General features: G+C 32.2%; 3 protein-coding genes across 4 annotated transcripts; 2 read left to right on the plus strand and 1 right to left on the minus strand.

Annotated features, from left to right (window-relative positions):
• Positions 1-3,435: 3,435 nt before the first annotated feature.
• On the plus strand, positions 3,436-6,334 carry NIP4;1 (NOD26-like intrinsic protein 4;1). Its single transcript, NM_123140.2, has 5 exons — positions 3,436-3,685; positions 3,794-4,018; positions 4,479-4,676; positions 5,340-5,401; positions 5,895-6,334. The coding sequence occupies exons 1-5, from the start codon at positions 3,554-3,556 to the stop codon at positions 6,127-6,129; spliced, it is 852 nt and encodes a 283-aa protein (NP_198597.1). The 5' UTR covers positions 3,436-3,553; the 3' UTR covers positions 6,130-6,334.
• Positions 6,335-8,323: 1,989 nt separating this feature from the next.
• NIP4;2 (NOD26-like intrinsic protein 4;2) lies at positions 8,324-9,921 on the plus strand (the record flags this gene model as incomplete). 2 transcript variants are annotated; one of them, NM_001344221.1, is made up of 5 exons in its annotated part: positions 8,324-8,714; positions 8,821-9,045; positions 9,180-9,377; positions 9,465-9,526; positions 9,630-9,921. In NM_001344221.1, exons 1-5 carry the CDS (start codon positions 8,475-8,477, stop codon positions 9,862-9,864), a joined length of 960 nt encoding a protein of 319 aa, NP_001330234.1. In that variant the 5' UTR covers positions 8,324-8,474. The 2 variants fall into 2 exon arrangements, with proteins under 2 accessions (NP_001330234.1, NP_198598.1); NM_123141.2 differs by having other exon boundaries at positions 8,520-8,714; positions 9,630-9,864.
• A 4,588-nt stretch (positions 9,922-14,509) lies between these two features.
• Positions 14,510-19,188, minus strand: OXP1 (oxoprolinase 1). Its single transcript, NM_123142.5, has 3 exons — positions 19,007-19,188; positions 15,360-18,857; positions 14,510-15,269 (listed from the first exon to the last, which is right to left on the minus strand). Exons 2-3 carry the CDS (start codon positions 18,845-18,847, stop codon positions 14,957-14,959), a joined length of 3,801 nt encoding a protein of 1,266 aa, NP_198599.1. The 5' UTR covers positions 18,848-18,857; positions 19,007-19,188; the 3' UTR covers positions 14,510-14,956.
• Between the last annotated feature and the right edge of the window lie 150 nt (positions 19,189-19,338).

The following is a 19,338-nucleotide window of genomic DNA, read 5'->3' on the forward strand; positions in this document are numbered from 1 at the left end:
TTTAATAATGTTGATTTGTATTTTTTTTAATTATATGTTAAATATCTAAAAGCTTAAACTGAAAGCCAACAATTTCTTACAAACTCTTAAGTTATAAGATTTGTTTTTATGTAGTTTCAACCATTTCTATTATATATTTATCTTTTAGATTTTGTACTTAACCAGTACTAATGGTTTTGAAATAAATTTATTTGTATTTTTTTCTCTTTCCATTTCAATGAATTATTGAATTTATAATATTGCCACTAATCTTTATAACAAAAGAAATATACATCTAAAATTTATAAGAAAATATTAGAATTTAGAGAATATTCTATACATTAGAGAATATTCTAATAATACGAAACTTATCTATACATTAGAGAATTTTGAAACATGTAATTCACAAAATCATATCCTATACATATCGAATCAAATAATCGTAATTATGAGAATGGCAGGCCGATTATACATAAACTAGATTTTAACCCGCGGTATACCGCGGGATGATTTATTTTTTTAAAGTAATATCTATTAAAACTTGCAAATTTTATTTTTATAAAATATTTATATTTTACAGTTTATAATTGTTATTAAGTAACGGTATACCACGAATCCATGAGACAATTGTTAAAAAACTGAAGTTTAACCCCTATTAAAACAGCATATTAATAATATTTTAAAATTTTATAAATATTGATTCAAATACATCCACCATATAACCCAATTCCAAAATAAAACCCGTTCTGTAATTCCTTTACCCGTCCCGTAATATTTTTTTAAAGTAATAATTTTTAAAATTTAAGAATTATTTATTATATATAAAAGTTTTGCAAATTGTATCATTCTCTAACACATTTATATTTTATAGTTTAATTTTATATATAGTAACATTATACATACCACATAACATTTTTGGTTTTATATAATCTTTTCTAAATTAGGATGATTTGATATGTTTAATATTAATGGTCTTAAAAAATAATAAATTAAAGATTTAACCCGTATTCAAACAGTGGATTAATTATATTTTATTTTTTTATTAATGTTGATTCAAAAACCCGTCTCTCCAAATCCGTCTTGCCAAAAAGCCATTTATTTTATTAATATTAATTTTATTTATGATATGACTCTGAATTATAATCTGAACATTTTAGCTAATAACATAGGAGTGCACCATATTTATTTAATAGGAGAATGTACCATATGACCCGAATGCACTTTTATCCAAATCCACCAAAAAAGTCTTGCAAAAATACTGTAGAGATAAGAAACGATAGTCGGTTTTGATAGGTATAAGATTAGCAAATATATTAGGTAGCTTAAATTAGTTAAAGAATACAAATTGAAAAGGTATATTACACTTTATTCGAATATAATATCAAAACTTATATAACACAGAGATTTGATAATTGTTTAATTGTTGAATACTTTTTTGTGCTAATTTTTATGTGATTAAGATTTAATTGATTTCGTATATAAAATATTAAATTGTTTTACGAACTTATTTGTTTATAATTTGGTAACAGATAGATATTTGAATATTCAGTGTATTTTGCTTCAGTTTAGGAAATCTTTGATGACCCGTCTTTAGATCCAATAAACCTTATAATTAAGAGATGAATATTGTTGTTAAATGATTTTGGTAATTTTAATGACGTCATTAAAGATTTTTGTTTTTGATTAAATTTTTTTAATGGCATTGTCATGTAATTAATTACAAAAATTAAGGTTACATTTAAAATGTACTTCCCAAATAATATAGTAGGATATGATATTCTATAATATTTATACACTGATTAACAATCACGACTTAAAAAATTCCTTTAAAGGTAGTAAACTTTGTACGTTCACGTGCATGCATGTTTGATTAATACAACGTGAGGACTCGAAGATATGAAGATTTTTTTTACTTCCAATTATAAATCACAAATATTCTTTGTTTGTGTTAGTTTTTTTTAATTCATTCAATTAGTTCAATTCTAATATAATCTGGATTGATGAGAATGGTCCAAACTATTTTATATCGTGTAATTGGTAGTCATTCATTATTGCAGGAATCTTTGATAGTTTGTAATATTAATTTAGGAAACGGTATTTTTTAATGTGCAAGTATGACTATCAATATTATTCGTAAATCTACTCGAAATCTGATGATCTTCAAAATATATACTACTTTATTATTCTCTACTAATTCAATTAAAATATCATCCAGAAATACCGTTTATAACTAACACTAGATATTAATCCCAATATTTTTGTTAAATTTTTTTTTTATAAATAATTTATAAACATATGCTATTGTTTTGTTTGATTTAAATGTATGATACACCGTGATAAGATAATTTATAACTAAATATATAAAATTTTAAGTTGTATCTATTTTGTTAATATTGTTTATTTTATTTAGTATTTAATACTGCATTATTGTATTTTGATTGTTAATTCTAGAATTTCACCGTAGTATATATTATGTTATATCATCTAAGATTGAAAATTGTAAATGTTTGAGAGAATTTTTGACCAAAAACTCTACCAAAAATATATATGTATATGTAATTTTACGTGAAATAACTGAAGTAACTTTACAGAATTCTATTTAGTATATAATTTCTATGTTATTTTTTGTTTTTAATGGTCAATCTACAAAAAGAAAGAAATTATTAGAACAGTAAGATTTACATCTATAAGATTTAAAACAGTATAATCTTGATGTATATGTAACAAGAATCTTGAAAACACATTTCCATTGAGATCAGTCATCTCTTGAAGTGATTCGCTCAATCGGTTAAAATGCATAGCATCAAGCATGGGTCGAACTTTATCGATGGTCCTACTCAAAATAAACTTTCAATGGCCTATAAATTTTTAGATCATAATCCTTGGCTTATGTTATTTATGCTCTAACCCGGCCTACATAGCATCCAGGTCTAAAATATCAAATTTAATATCAACTATAATGCAATTAAAAGAGACTGGATGATGAAGAAATCAAACCAAAACCTCATCAAGAAACACAAGCCGGAATCACTTTTAGACTTGCACCAGAACGCAAGGAACCCAATGGTCTTGTCATCACCAAACCCAACATCGTTTTAGCTCGATACCGAATACGAGCCCAATAATGAAACAAAGCCTCAAACATTCTAACAAGACCTATATAATTGGATCATCCCTACAAAGGTGGTTTGTTTTTTTCAACTTTTTTTTTTGGTCAAACATTCTACTTTTGTTATACAATCTGATTTTAACAGGTCTACGACTACGTAGTGAGGAAAAATAATAACTCCTACAAATGTGCAACTCCAACTAGACTCCCATTTTAGCATCTTTTACCCATCTCCACATAACATATGATCCTACTTTTCATCTGTTGCATCCAATCACAAGTCTACTATTCCAAATCATTAGATTCAATCCAATACTTCTGTGATTGTTTCATTTAAGGTATATTTCATTTTAAAAAAAAACTCTTTATCACTAAAGTTTTCGTTTATTTTTTCTTTCTGAAATAAAAATCTCTCCATTCAGCTTTAGGAAAAAAAAAATTTGTTTCTAAGAACAAATCCAAAAAATGTCTTCGCATAGTGATGAAATCGAAGAAGAACAAATATCAAGAATTGAGAAAGGCAAAGGCAAAGATTGCCAAGGAGGAATCGAGACGGTTATATGTACTTCTCCCAGCATTGTCTGCCTTACCCAAAAGGTTTTAAAATAAAATTTTATTGTAATTATTGCATAGTTATATGTTTATAATGATAACAAAATTTTGCGCAAATTGATTTATGGTGTTTTCCTTTAAAATTAATTACAGTTGATAGCAGAGATGATTGGGACCTATTTTATAGTATTCTCTGGATGTGGAGTGGTGGTAGTGAATGTCTTGTACGGAGGAACAATAACATTTCCAGGGATCTGTGTTACTTGGGGTCTCATTGTTATGGTCATGATTTACTCTACTGGTCACATTTCCGGTGCACATTTTAACCCTGCCGTTACCGTTACTTTCGCCATTTTCCGACGGTTTCCTTGGCATCAGGTCATCATCTATTCTTTTAGCCTTGATCGAATAAGATCTAGATTGTTTCAAACATTACAAGTTCAACGTCAAGAAGAAGATTCCTTTTTCAAAAAATACAAAATGAACAATTTTCTCATCTTATGCAATATTAAAGCAGTCATTTTCATAGCTATTCCAAAAAATAAATATCATGTAGATTAGCTCGTCATTTGCTAAAAATATTGCAAGGGTAATTAGCAAATTGTAGATATGAGGCTGATTAGCGTGGGGCTGTGAACATTGTACTTTAATTTAATGATCGCACCAAATTGATAGATGCATGACATCAGTCGTAAAAACTATGAGTTCTTTTATAAAAAAACAGAAAACAAAACATATGTAAAAAATGCCCCCCAAAAAAAAACAATTGAAAACTAAGTTATAGTGTATGAATTCAAATATTGGATTAATGAATACAATTGTATAATGTTTTGAGCAGGTACCATTGTATATAGGTGCACAATTTGCGGGATCGTTACTAGCGAGTTTGACATTGAGACTAATGTTTAAAGTGACACCCGAAGCTTTCTTTGGAACGACTCCAGCTGATTCGCCAGCACGAGCGCTCGTCGCAGAAATCATTATCTCATTCCTCCTCATGTTCGTTATCTCTGGAGTTGCCACCGATAATCGTGCGGTTAGTAAATTCTTCATATTGTTAGATAATTATAACTGAAATGGAAGCTTACTTATGGTCGTGGTATAATTAAAACTTAATAATGGAGAAATAGAGAACTACTAAGCCAAGAAAATTTAATTTTGTTACAAAACTATGATATGAATTTCCACTGATATGAATTTCCTTCTTGCTGAATGGAATAATGTATAAACATAAAATTTCACAAAACTTATGACTGGTAAACATTCGTGGGTGATTTCATTATTTTGGGAGTTAGTAATCAGAACCTATGTACTAATGTATAATGGATAGTTGAGCTCTTCTTTTACAAACAGTTTTCTTCATTTGAGCTCGCTGGTGCATATTCTAAATGCCAAAAATATTTTCATAAAATCATTGTCATAAGAAGAAAAAAAATGCAAACTTACGTTTTTTTTAAAATGAATGTAAAATTATATTCAACCAGAAAAAATGTTTTTACAATGAATGCGTCATAGAAAGTTGAAACTTTTTGAGCTATTTGTGTCATATTATACGCCAAAACGAGATTAGATGCTTACCTCACCTCCTTCTTCGCAACCACTTCCTCAAACCATCCTTAGTTGACTGTATTCTCGTCTAGGTCACCCTTCATCTTCAGTTCTTAAAAACGTTGGACTGTTCTTAATATGTTTTTAACAGGTTGGAGAATTAGCTGGAATTGCGGTGGGGATGACTATAATGGTAAACGTCTTTGTGGCCGGGTAAAAAATACTCTTATTTTTTTGTCATATTAACAACCAACCTAATTCATAAAAAGAAATATTTCTAGGGTTTTATATATGTTAAAAATATGCTTTGGTTCTGAATCAGGAGTCCAATATGTAAAATTAAAATGTTTGGACTGGTATTCGAATTTTTCATTTTATAAATATTAATATAAAGAAATAGAATATGAATGATTTGGTATGGTTTTAGTATTAAATCTATAACATATTTTCATCAAATATTTCTAATTTTCGTTCAAGAAAAGGTTTTACATCAGGTTTTTTAGTCCTACTCAAATAAAAATAATCCAAAGAATGGATTATAGTACTTAATAGATATTGAAAAAATGAATCCATTAAAAAAATATTAACATATATATTCCATTTTTTGGATTAGTTACTTGCTTTGGTTTCATATCTTTTTTTTTTATGATTGTAAACTCCTCATGATTTTAATTATCTATCATTAATATGTAAAAACATTTGACAGACCAATTTCGGGAGCATCAATGAATCCAGCAAGAAGTCTAGGACCAGCATTAGTGATGGGAGTATATAAACACATATGGGTTTACATTGTTGGTCCCGTCCTAGGAGTTATATCCGGAGGTTTTGTTTACAACCTTATCAGATTTACGGATAAGCCACTCCGAGAACTCACTAAGAGCGCTTCTTTTCTCCGTGCCGTTTCTCCAAGCCACAAGGGTTCTAGTTCTAAGACTTAATCTTTCTTCTCTTAGTTTGGTCTTCTTCAGTTGCTCGTTCCTCTTGAATATTTTCATGCATTCTTAATTCATTAATTAACTTTTAGTTTCATCTAGAAAGACATGATCACCTCTAACTCTTGATTAAAGTTCTTGATATCCAAAAACATTACTAATCGAATATACAATAACACACCATGTTCATGTAGAATTCGCTAGAGTACTCCCAGCAAAATGTAGATAAGATTTATTATAGATACTCCACGAGCACGATGAAAAAGTTTTCGACCTCTTAGAAAGATTGGTATGCGCTATGGACATCACAAACATGCATAACATGCTCTTCCAACCAAAAATTCATTATACCAAATCGCACAAAGCACATTTGTCACAATTTATCTCCAAATTTGGGAGAAACTTAACATACAATATTCACACTGCGACTAGAAAGATCCTACCACTAATATCCAGCTCGGTCCTCATATCGGATTAAGTAAAATTATACTATAAATATTAGACTGTGGGCATCCAACCTAAAACCAATTGACAATAAGTAGAGAGATCCATATTTTATATATACCACTTAAGATCCTACTCAACTTCCGATGTGGGACAATATCCCTAATAATAAATACCCTACCATCAAGATAGACATATATAGTCTTTCAAACACACATGTACAACAATGTATTCTACGAAGAAGGTGGATCAACGATCATTCATGGAGTACGTTGATTCACCTAAATTCAGTATCATCTTCCAAATGAATAAATAACCCATTTACAGTATTTATGGTTTTTCCTTTGCGTCATTTTCGTTAAGGGGTGGGCCTTTTGATTTTTGTTAGGGTTTGATTCGCTTTTGATGTTTTTGTTTTAACAAAAATTTAGCTAAACTCAAACCAAGATTAGTTTCATTTCGTCTAATTTACTTTGGCTTGGTTTCGTTTGATTCTAGTTCGATAAAAAAACAAACAAATTAATAAACATTACACGAAAGAAAACTTATCGCAATTTGATATATGATATCAAAAATAGTTATTTATTAGGAGAAGTCAACTCAGTTATTGAAACAAAATAAGTAAAAAAAAAAGCAATCATGCATGGAAAGCCTCAAAACATATATAAATGATTTAATCAAATAATAAAAAATTATTCATTAGTAATTATTCAATTTAATTAATTAATTGTTAAAATAAGTATATATAGTTTGAAACCGAACAGTAATTAGTATACAAAAATGTCAAAAAAGCGTCAACTTTCAAATTTGTAACGAAAAAATCATGAACTTTTGAAATACCATGTAAATCATAAAGTTTTCTATGACTTTTTTTATAAAATGATCAAGTTTTGTTGACTGGATTATTTCGGGCATGCCGTAAAATTTTCGTAAACGGAAATAATTTCCTCTAGAATTTTCTGTTAAATCAAAACGACATCGTAAGTATATTTCATATTTGTATATATTAGATATTCTTTTTAATTTTGTTATTTTTAATTTATTTCATAAGTTTTTAATTAAATGTCTATATATATATATATTTATATTCGTTGTTACAAATATATCAAAGTGTTGTCGTAACTCAGCGGTAGAAAGTCCCTTAATTGGCATGAGCTTGTTAGTTTGATATCCGATGGATGCATTTTTCCCTCATTATTTTCTATCAAAACGACGTCGTTTTATGAGTTCCGTTTACAAAAAAATCTAAAGCAACGTCGTTTTGATTTAACAGAAAATTCTAAAACGACGTCGTTTTGATTTAACATAAAATTTTAATGGAAAGTTAACTCCATTTATAAAAACTTCACGGCATGCCCGAAATGGTCCAGTCAACAAAACTTGACCATTTTATCAAAAAGTCAAAATAAACTTTATGATTTAAATGACATTTTGAAAGTTCAGACATATTTTATCCCAAATTTGAAAGTTAGCGTTTTTTTGATATTTTTTCCAATTAATATATAAATTTTGCTCCAATTAAATAAGTTTAGGTTTGGTTGTTTTGGTTTGAAACCAAATAATTAGTAGTAATACATACTATTACTTAGTAGTTAGTACTAATTCGGTTCGGTCAAAATTAGGCAATCAACGTAGATACTTTTTTCTTTTTTTTTGGCAGATAGGTCAACGTAATAATTATAGAAATACAACAAACACATTTGACTAGCTCCTTAACTGCTACAAATCGTAGGCAGTTATTAGATACAAATCGTAGAAATACAACAAACACATTTTACCCATTTCTAACATAACATCAAAGCCTGATCCTGTTTTTCATAAATTACATCTAAGTACAGCTCTATTTTTCCAACTCATTAGATATAAACCAATCATTCTGTAATTGTTTCAACTAATTTCTGTTTCACATGTATAAAAGCTCTTCAACCTCCAAGTTCTCAACCCACCAAAAATTTCAATTTCTTTTCTACTTTTCTCCAAATAAAAAACTCACATCCACATTTTTCTTAAAGAAAATGACTTCTCATGGTGAAGAGATCGAAGACGAACAAATATCAAGAATTGAGAAAGGCAATTGCAAAGATAGCCAAGGAGGAATGGAGACGGCCATATGTAGTTCTCCTAGCATTGTTTGCCTTACACAAAAGGTAACAAACAAAATTAACTATTTGTTTTATTTCATAGTTAACAATGATTATAAATATTTTGTCACAACTTTGTTGATTTTTTTATATATTATAAAATTGATTACAGTTGATAGCAGAGATGATTGGAACCTATTTCATAATATTCTCTGGATGTGGAGTAGTGGTAGTGAATGTCTTGTACGGAGGAACAATAACATTTCCAGGGATCTGTGTGACTTGGGGTCTCATTGTTATGGTCATGATTTACTCTACTGGTCACATTTCCGGTGCACATTTTAACCCTGCCGTCACTGTCACGTTCGCTGTTTTCCGGCGGTTTCCTTGGTATCAGGTAAATGTCTCTGATCTCTATCTCCTTTTTCAAGAAGATCTAAAATGTTTCAAACATTAAATTCCGCGTTCACGTGACAACCAAAACTTTCTTTGCAACAACGAATATAATTGTATAATGTTTTGGCCGGACAGGTACCATTGTATATAGGTGCACAACTTACGGGATCATTACTAGCGAGTTTAACATTGAGACTAATGTTCAATGTGACACCCAAAGCTTTCTTTGGAACAACTCCAACTGATTCATCAGGACAAGCACTAGTAGCAGAGATCATTATCTCATTCCTCCTCATGTTCGTTATCTCCGGCGTTGCCACTGATAGTCGTGCGGTTAGTGTTTTCAATATCTCAAACCTTTGTTTTTTTCATGGAAGTTCTTATGTTGTTGAAGTGTTCTTATATCTTTTCTTTTGACAGACTGGAGAATTAGCTGGAATCGCGGTGGGGATGACTATAATATTGAACGTCTTTGTAGCCGGGTAAAAAAAAAATACTATCTAACAAAATTCTTTTTATCAATCTATTATCAACATATTTCATATACAAGTTGAAATATTAATTTGGGTTTTGGATTATTATTAGACCTATTTCGGGAGCATCAATGAATCCAGCGAGAAGTCTTGGACCAGCAATAGTGATGGGAAGATATAAAGGAATTTGGGTTTACATTGTTGGTCCCTTTGTCGGAATTTTTGCCGGAGGTTTTGTTTACAACTTCATGAGATTTACGGATAAGCCACTACGAGAACTCACAAAAAGTGCTTCTTTCCTCCGTAGTGTTGCCCAAAAAGACAATGCTTCTAAATCAGATGGCTAATTTGTTTTTTCTTTGTTTGATATCAGTTTTACTGTGAATATTTGTATCCATTCCTTATTCGTTAATTAACTTAATTTTTAGTTGAATAAAATCTGAAAAACATCACGTCACATTGTGTGATCTAGACCCAAAAGGGATTTTCAGTTTTCCGCTAAATGAATACAACAAAGCAACGAGCTTTGTTCATGTCAACAAAACCATCCGACAAACAAAAGTTTTAGAGCGAAAAACCTATATGTTACCTATTAGTATATAACTATATATTATGAACTGAATAATTATGATCGACTTTACGCTTTCATATTTATACAAGAGATAGAGAATCTAAGTGCATATTCGTATAAGTCTTTAGAGAGATATTATGCCTAAAATGATAGATACAAATATACAATATATGATATATCTATACTAATATTGCCAACAATGTTTTAAGCTGTGATGGAGGCATTAGACTCCATATTTGATTGTGCGCTAGGCGTCAAACTCTTTAAGCATGATCTAGCGCCAATGGCAGATATAGAAAAAAATTTAGAGGGGGCAATCAATATTTATATTTTATATAAATAATTAAACATTTATATACATATATATAATAAAATAAAATATCGAATATAGTTTTTGTTTTGTTGTTTATGGTATACATAATTCAATATTATACTATATAAGAAAATGAAAATGCATACAATTGTTTTCTATGAAAAACCATTCTGAGTTTAAATGAATCAAAGAGTAATATCTAAGAGTTAGAGATTTTGAATTAACATATATATTTTCTTTGTTCAACAGATTCTAATTAACATCTATTGATTTACTACATTTGTACTAATGTTTTTAGTTTATTGTTTTATATAAAAAACTTAAATATTTGGAAAACAACACATAATAATACTATACAAAAGCCAATTACCCTAATTATGAACCACCAAAGTTTAGGTGTGAACAATTTTCCCCAAGATTGGCTCTTTTGAGCCTTTAACAATATTTGATGACAAAAAAAAAAAAAAAAACCACCAAAGTTATGGGAAGAGACCAAAAAATTTTAAACATTAACTTTCTAGTTGATACAAAGGGAAAAATATATTATAGTCTACAGGTGGATTAGATTAGGTTGTTATTCACATTTGTAATGAAGTTAACTAAATTAAAGGGGGAAAGATACAAGTAATATTCATTTACCTTTTTTAGGTGTAACGTGAATTTGTAAATTGTGGGGTGGGGGGGGGGAGAGAAAGAGGGATTTTTTATGGGGGGAATTTAAATTGAAATTAATTCCTTAATACTCTTCAAAGATTTTGAAAACTTAGTGGTGGCAACTGCCTCCTTCTCATGTAAGGTGGATCCACCCCTATCTAGCGCCATTCAGAGTTTCGAGAGCGTGGATGATAGGTATGTGTCCTGCAAATTTAAATCATGGTTACAAAAATCTGAAGTAAAACAGTTTTCTAGTACTCTATTAACTATTACTATTGTAGATATTAAAATTGTTGTTTCATACTCTCATCTTGATGGCTACTTTTTCAGGTTTTTATTATGATGTTAAAGATATCTATTTGCTATTGCCGGCTTTTCAAATTATAATCATGATCAAAAGAAATTAAGAATTATTATTATGGCTTTGTACTTTCTAATTGTAATCAAGTTAATGTTTCAAACTTTCTTTCTAGGGACAAAAATAGGTAATCTCTTTTATGGTATTTTAAATAAAATTAACACACTATTTTAAATTATAATCGGGGTAAGCATATACACTCATTGTCTTGACTAATGTAAACCATTGTATCAAAGCCAATACTTGACCCACCGATCTATACCCGAACATACCAAAATCAATGGTTAAAACTTAGAAGGGTCACCATCTCGAAAAAACATATTATAAATAATAATATTACATACTAGAGATGGGAAATTAAAGATCTGGACTAATATATAAAATATATGGGTCAATTAATTTATTACCAATTATTTTGAGTTAGAAGCACATATTCTAATTCAAAATCATCGTGTTGACGGAAAAAAAGTCGGCCTAAACTAGCACGAGTAAAACTATATACTTATGCAATGTATATCTTATTAAAATTCAAATATACAATCGATACAAATTTATATTTATATCTTACATCCGCTTATTTAGTCGGACCTTACCTAGTAAAATTAAAAAGTACCATTATAAAAGTGTCGGCCTAAAATATTATAAGTGAAATGGAACATTTTGTGCAAAGTTATTAATTATTTTACTAATGTGCATGTACCATTTTACGTACTCTTCCACATAAACTAGAAAATTATGCAAATTAGGCATTTTTATTACAAATAATTTTGTAACTATGTACTTTAAAAAAAATTGTAAAATAGGTAGTGCTGTCTTTTCCTCTTATAATACAACACAATTGTAACATGACCAACTTAACCTTTTACTCTTTTTTTCTTTTTTTATCAAAAACTTTTACTCTTTTCATTTGTTCACATAAAGATCCCACAAAAATCAATTATAAAATCATACTTTTTTTTTCTCCTTTACATTTTTAATTTGATTTTGTTATAAATCATCCTAAAATATTTACCACAGTAACATTTTAAAATAATAATTTTATTTTTGTGAATCTAAAGAACCTAATTTTGTTATATATTTGTAGATACGTAATCTTCTATTTTGTTTTAACTCAACTCAACGGTGTACAAAATCATATAAAAGATTACATACTTTACCAATTATTTTTGAAAAATATCTACTTTATCAAAAAAACTTATAATTAATCTATAGTATATTAGAGCAGCTATATCATTATCAAGATATGTAAAGTAGATATTTTTATTAAAAAAATGTTAAATAGAGGAAAAATAAGAAGATAAGATAGAGACTTAGATAACATATGACATTCATAGTTAAATTATTAAAATAATATATATACATATATATGATTAAAAATATTATTTTACTTTACTTTTATGTGATTTCAAGATATTCGAACCAATAAAGATGCTCCTACTATCTAGGTTTTTTGATACTTCTTTTGTTCTTTTTTAATTTTCTAGCTTTTCTACTACCTATGAAGAATAGAAAATCAACGACACTTAGGCATGTTAATCATGCTAGCAAGGCCTAGTCCGACCTATATTTTGCAAGGCTTGTTGGGCTTGTTAGAATCGGTTCTCATGAACATTAACAAGTATCAACAACCATAAGAAACCCTTCCCGCTCGTATGAATGCTCATCATGTTTGTCTTGGAGAAAAATCTCTACCAATCGAATTGGACAACAAATTTGAAGAAGATGAAGAAGAGCATAAAGAAGAAGATGTTCCCAATATGTAATGGTTATGGATTATGACCAACTTCCACCAAAAGAAAGATCATTTTAATCTTGCTATATGTCGTAGTGTGCTGAATATCTCTTCTTTGTAATTCTACATACTAACGAAGATTTTAGTCTAATTTTTTCTTTATTTTATTTTATTTGTTATAGAAAGAAATTGGGAAATTGTACCATTGCTTTTTGTGGGGTAAACTTTTCTAATTTTCTAACACTCAGATTTGACAAAGAAAGATTTTGTCATATTTTATTTTATTTTAACTAATTCATACTATTAGAGTGCTAGAAAAGTCTCACATGGGAAATTGGATAATTTCTACACTAGTATATAATGTTTATGGGTGTCTCCACTCATTCTCAATTGTTTTTGAGTTGGATGCCATGATTCCTAATATGGTATCAGAACCAAGTTTTATTGAATCTATTATTGTGGCTCATTCTGGTTAGTTTCAATGCATACTTGGATTTCTTTAATGTTCATTACCAAGACCACTAGAGGATCATTGTAATTTAGTTTTGATCATGTAGGTTCATCGTTCCCAATCCTTTCATCTTGAGGAGGAATATTAAAGTTTATATAGCTGGTTTAGTTATGGTTTAATTTGGTTAATATCTTTGGTTTAGTTTGCTATGTATTTAAGCTTAATCATGTATACATTGACTTGAATAAAGAAAATATCTTTTCTCATATTATGTTTTCTCTTGAACTCTCCCTAATGGAAAATAGCATTAATATGGTATCAGAGTCCAATATTAGCGCAACAGACGATTTTTCACATAGACGATTTTTCATCTATGACATGTACAAGTAAATCATTTTGTTGTAATATTTCTGAGATAATGGACTTGATTCATTTTTATTGGACCGTTTTTCACCCATATCTTAAGAAGATTTATTAAAATATTAAAAAAATCCAACATAAAAGTTGGGTAATTTATGCATTAATAGATAATGTTCTATATTCATTCTCAATTAGTTTTGAGTTAAAAGCTTATATGTAAACAAATGTGACATTTGAAATGTCAAATACTAGATCCCGTCCGTAGGATAGACGGGCAAGTTCAAGCGTATGACCACCAAACTTTTGAGTTTATTGAAGGTCATATTTTTTGATAAATATAATGGATTTTAGCCTTTTAGGGAGCAATATTCATAAGCCCATGGTTTCATTTAAAACAATATCGTTTATTTTAGAAAATAGTTTGTGAAGGCCACATATTTCTAATTTTCCTTCTTTAATATGGTGGACAAAAAAAAAGCAAAATCCTTCATTTAATTGTATCTTACCTAACTTCTCATCTTTCTATCCCTTTTTTTGCCTTTTATTTTCTTTTGTATTCCTTTTAAAAATTAATTAGAATTCAAATTTACACAAAATAGGAAAAAATACATTACTACGACAAATTATACAAGGGGCCACTTTTTTTTTTGGTTGCTTCAGACGACTAGTTTTGTTGGACCGATCATAGCAGACACAAATCTCTTTTCAATGTCGACAATGGCATCAATGAAATCCAGCCAAAAGTCTTGGACCAGCAATAGTGATACATAAGTACATACAACAACAACTAAAACTTATTCACCAAGACAATTTATTACCTTGTTTCTAATGAATCAAGAATCTGATCCTTATTTCACTGAAAATGGCCAAACCTCCAAAGAATATCCGGCTAAGAGACACCGAAACAACAACAAGACACATAAACAACTAATTTGGATTATACGTTAAATGAAGGAGTAATGAAGTTCGAGAAGAGACTTATGAGGAGGAGATGAATTGTTTATATGTTGGAGCCGAATCCGCCACCGCCTGGAGTAAGAATCTGTAAGATTTCACCGGCTTCTACGTGTACCGTATTCTTGCCTCCAAGATAGATTCTTCGTTTGTCTTTAGTGATGAGATAGTTTGCTCCACGGAGTCCATTTTGGCCACCGTTCAATCCACGTGGCGAGTGAACTCTTCTCTCTGAGAGGATGCTAACCACTACAGGCTTTCTAAACTCTATCTCTCTCACCAATCCATCGCCTCCTTTATGCAACCCATTGCCTCCACTATTCTCTCTCAATCCAAATCTATGCAACAGAACCGGGTACCTGATAAAAACCCATGTGTTAGTCTAGTGCAAGTACGTCTGACCATTCAGTTTTTTTCATAGCTACAGAACTAACAGGATGTTTCAGCACCTTTGCTCAAAGATCTCGGGATCAGTCATCCGCGTGTTAGTCATATGGCATTGGACTCCGCTTGTCCCGTTCCATGTGGGTCCGGCTCCGCATCCACCACCAATGGTCTCGTAGTACCCAAATGTGTCGTCTCCAAATGTGAGATTGTTCATGCATCCTTGGGAACAAGCACAAGCCTGGAATGCTGTTAGGACAACATCTGTAACTCTCTGGGATGTTAGAACGTTGCCTCCAACAACAGCTGCTTTTTCGCTTGGAGACAGGAATGAACCAGCGGGTATGCGGATCTCAACCGGAGCTAAGCAGCCTTGGTTTAGCGGAATGTCGACATTAACCAAACAACGGAGGCAGTAAATAACCGCTGCAGATGTAACTGCTTCTGGGGCATTCCAGTTACCGTAGACTTCCGGGCTTGTGCCTGTAAAGTCAAAGGAGGCTTCTCCTTTGTCGGCATCAATTGTGAGTTTTAAGTGAATTATGGATCCATCATCCATGTAATCCTCTTCTTCTATGGTCACGGAGTTACCAACCCTGGAATTTGGTGTTTCCGAGGAAACTCTATTAGCTACAGACTTCAGCATTTCTCTCACTGCTTCTTCGGCGTTAAGCTGAACGTATTTCATGTAAGCCTGAACAGTTCCAAGGCCATATTGCTCAATCAGCTCTTTAATTAGAGAAATTCCTCTTTGGTTTGCAGCTATCTGAGCTTGGAGATCCGAGAGATTGTCCTGAATCCGTCTGGTTCCTGGAATCTTAGTTGTTGTCTCATCAGAAGAAGGGAATTGAAGAAGTTTTACAATTCCTTCTTCCTGAAAAACACCTTTTTCAACAACTTTAAATGCTTTTATCGCAGCTCCTTCCTCCCAAATCGCCTTTGAGAACGGAGGCATGCTTCCGGGAGTTATGCCTCCTACTTCTGCGTGGTGACCTCTACTAGCCACAAAGAACACAAGCTTTCCCTTGTCAAAAACAGGTGTGATAACGGTTATATCAGGCAAATGGCTACCACCGGCGCAAGGATGATTTGTTACCAAAACATCTCCTTCGTTCAGATTTTCACCCCAATGTTTGAGCTGCCAGCGAACTGTACTGGACATGGCACCCAGATGAACTGGAACATGTGGCGCATTAGCAACTAAGCCACCGTCAGGACTAAACAAGGCGCATGAAAAATCCAATCTTTCTTTGATATTTGTCGATATGGAAGTACGTTGCAGGGTTCTTCCCATTTGCTCAGCTATACCCATGAATCTGTGATTAAATATGGATAGCTGAACAACATCTGCAACATTCTCTGCAAGCTTCACACTGCTCGTTGCTGGCTCTACCTCAATTTTAATGTTTCCATACTTTGTAATGATGGCTTTGCACTGAGGTTCTACAATAACTGTACTGTTCCCGTTCATGATGATCGCAGGGCCGAGAATCTCATGGCCAAAACCTAAATTCTCCAACTTGAACAACGGTGTGTCATGCCATCCGCCTTCAAAGTAAACCTTGTAGTGCCTTTCAACCTTAGGAGTGACAGGGGCAGCTTCAACTGCCCGTGGTTTTAGTATACTAGTCACTCCAATTCCCCGAACCCGAACATCACATATGAGAAGATTTCTGTTTTGAAGTTTAAATCCATACTCTTGCTCGAAAAGCTTGAGAAACTCTGCAGCATAATCAAATGCCGACCCATCTCCAGTTTTTTTACCCTTTACCATGATAGCTGTATCTGTCCCATCATATCTTAAGTTCAAATATGTCTCAGTGGAGATATTTCCATCACCAAACCCCTGTTCCTGGAGCTTTTCTCTCACTTCTCTCAGCAATACCGTTTCCCTTCTAAAGACCTCTGAAAGAGATTCAGGGCCATAAACAGCTGAATATGGCTCTTGAGCATCTTCAATGACATCTGCCAAACCCATTCCATAAGCACTCAAAATTCCACAGTATCTGTGAACAAGAACTTCTTTCATGCCCAAAGACCTAGCTATTGCACAAGCATGTTGCGGTCCAGCACCTCCAAAGCATGCGAGTGCATGATTCTTTGTTTCATGACCCTTCATCTCTGTCAGTTGCCGTATGGGACGGCACATTGTCTCGTTAGCAACACTCACAAAACCCATTGCTATTTCCTCCACAGACATGTCTTTTGCAGATGGATCCTGGCTCTTTCTATATATATTAATCTGTCCTGCAAGCTTTTCAAATGCTTCTCTTGTTGCTGCTACATCTAAGGGCTGATCTTCATTGGGCCCAAATATGGATGGAAAATAATCAGGAATAACAAACCCCAAAACAAGATTCGCATCAGTAACTGCTAACTCACCTCCTTTCCGGTAACAAACTGGACCTGGGTGAGCACCCACAGAATCAGGTCCCACTCGGAAAGCACCAAACTGAAACTTTAGTTTCGACCCACCACCGGCAGCAACGGTATTTATGTCAAGCTGTGGCGCTTGTATAATTGTTCCAGCAATCTGAGTTTCTATAACTTGCTCATAACTTCCATCATAGCGGCTAACATCCGTTGACGTACCACCCATATCAAATCCAATCAGCGGTTTTTCAGTTTCAAGACCAAAGAGTGTCTGTGAGTAACCAACAACTCCTCCTGCTGGACCTGATAACACAGCCTTATGCCCTGAAAACCTACTTTCTGGTGCTAAACCTCCATCAGATTGCATGAATAAAACATTCACTTTCCCAAGATCATCATCAAATTTGGAAATAAAACCCGACAAGTACTCTTTAATCACTGGTGTCAAATACGCATCCACAGTAGCTGTTAAACCCCGAGGAACAGCCCGAACCATGGGTGTCAAAGCAGAAGACAACGAAACATGTCTAAAACCCATCTCTAAAGCCAACTTCTCCACATCCATCTCATGCTTCGGATAAGTATACGAATGCATCAAAACAACAGCCAAACAACTTATCCCTTTATCAAGCAAACCCTTCAACAAAGGTTTCAAACCTTCTCCATCAAACGGCTTCACAACTCTAAGAAACTCCCCAGACACTCCTTTAATCAACGACCCTTCATCATCATCATCATCTTCCAACGCAAGCACAACTCTTTCATCAACCTCTATAACCTCCTCATAAAGATTCGACGGTTTCGCAACAGTAAGATCAAAAATATCAGGTCTAGCTTGATTACCTATCTGCAACAAATCTTTAAACCCTTTAGTTACACACAAAGCTATTCTTTCACCTTTCCTCTCTAACAAAGCATTCGTTGCCACAGTAGTTCCCATTCTAATCCACTGTATCTTATCAGTTGGTATCTTCGACGTTCTTGGTATCTTCTTCCCTGTATACTCCTCGAGTATTCTCCGAATTCCTTCGACCGGAGCATCGTCGTAATTCGATGGATCAACTGATAAAAGCTTCAACACATGACCATCGGAATGTCCTGGAATCTCAGCGTATACATCAGTGAAAGTACCTCCTCTATCTATACAAAATCTTAGCTTTCCTTCGATTACAGTTCCCATCTCACTCTCTCTGCATAACCCAACAACGAAATTACACTAAATTACCAATTCACAACAACGATATTGAGAGATCATAACAGCAATTTTAGATAGTATCGATTAAAATGAAACTACGAGAGAAGGGGTTTGTAATCAAAATCCAGATATTTATGAAAGTACCTTGCTTTGGTGGCGAAGATCGTTGAAGGATCGAGTTTTAGCGAAGAGTCAACAGTGTAGTGGGTGAATGATGAAGAAGATGAATCAGGTGGTGATGATGATGAGAATGTGAAGGATCTTCTTTTGCTTTTCCGGTTTTACTAAACCATTTCGGTTTTTGGTTGGTTAGAATTTAAAACGGATATAATCATAAACCCCACGGTATGAATGAATGTGTTGGCCTAATTTGTGTAATGTTATCTACTGGACCGGATCGGGATATTCGATTTTGAATAACGAATTATTAACATTTTAGAGGCCACATTTCTATATAAATTTATTGTTTATTTACT

The sequence above is a fragment of the Arabidopsis thaliana genome, chromosome 5 (genome assembly GCF_000001735.4).
Source record: "Arabidopsis thaliana chromosome 5, partial sequence".
Taxonomy (NCBI): Eukaryota; Viridiplantae; Streptophyta; class Magnoliopsida; order Brassicales; family Brassicaceae; genus Arabidopsis; species Arabidopsis thaliana.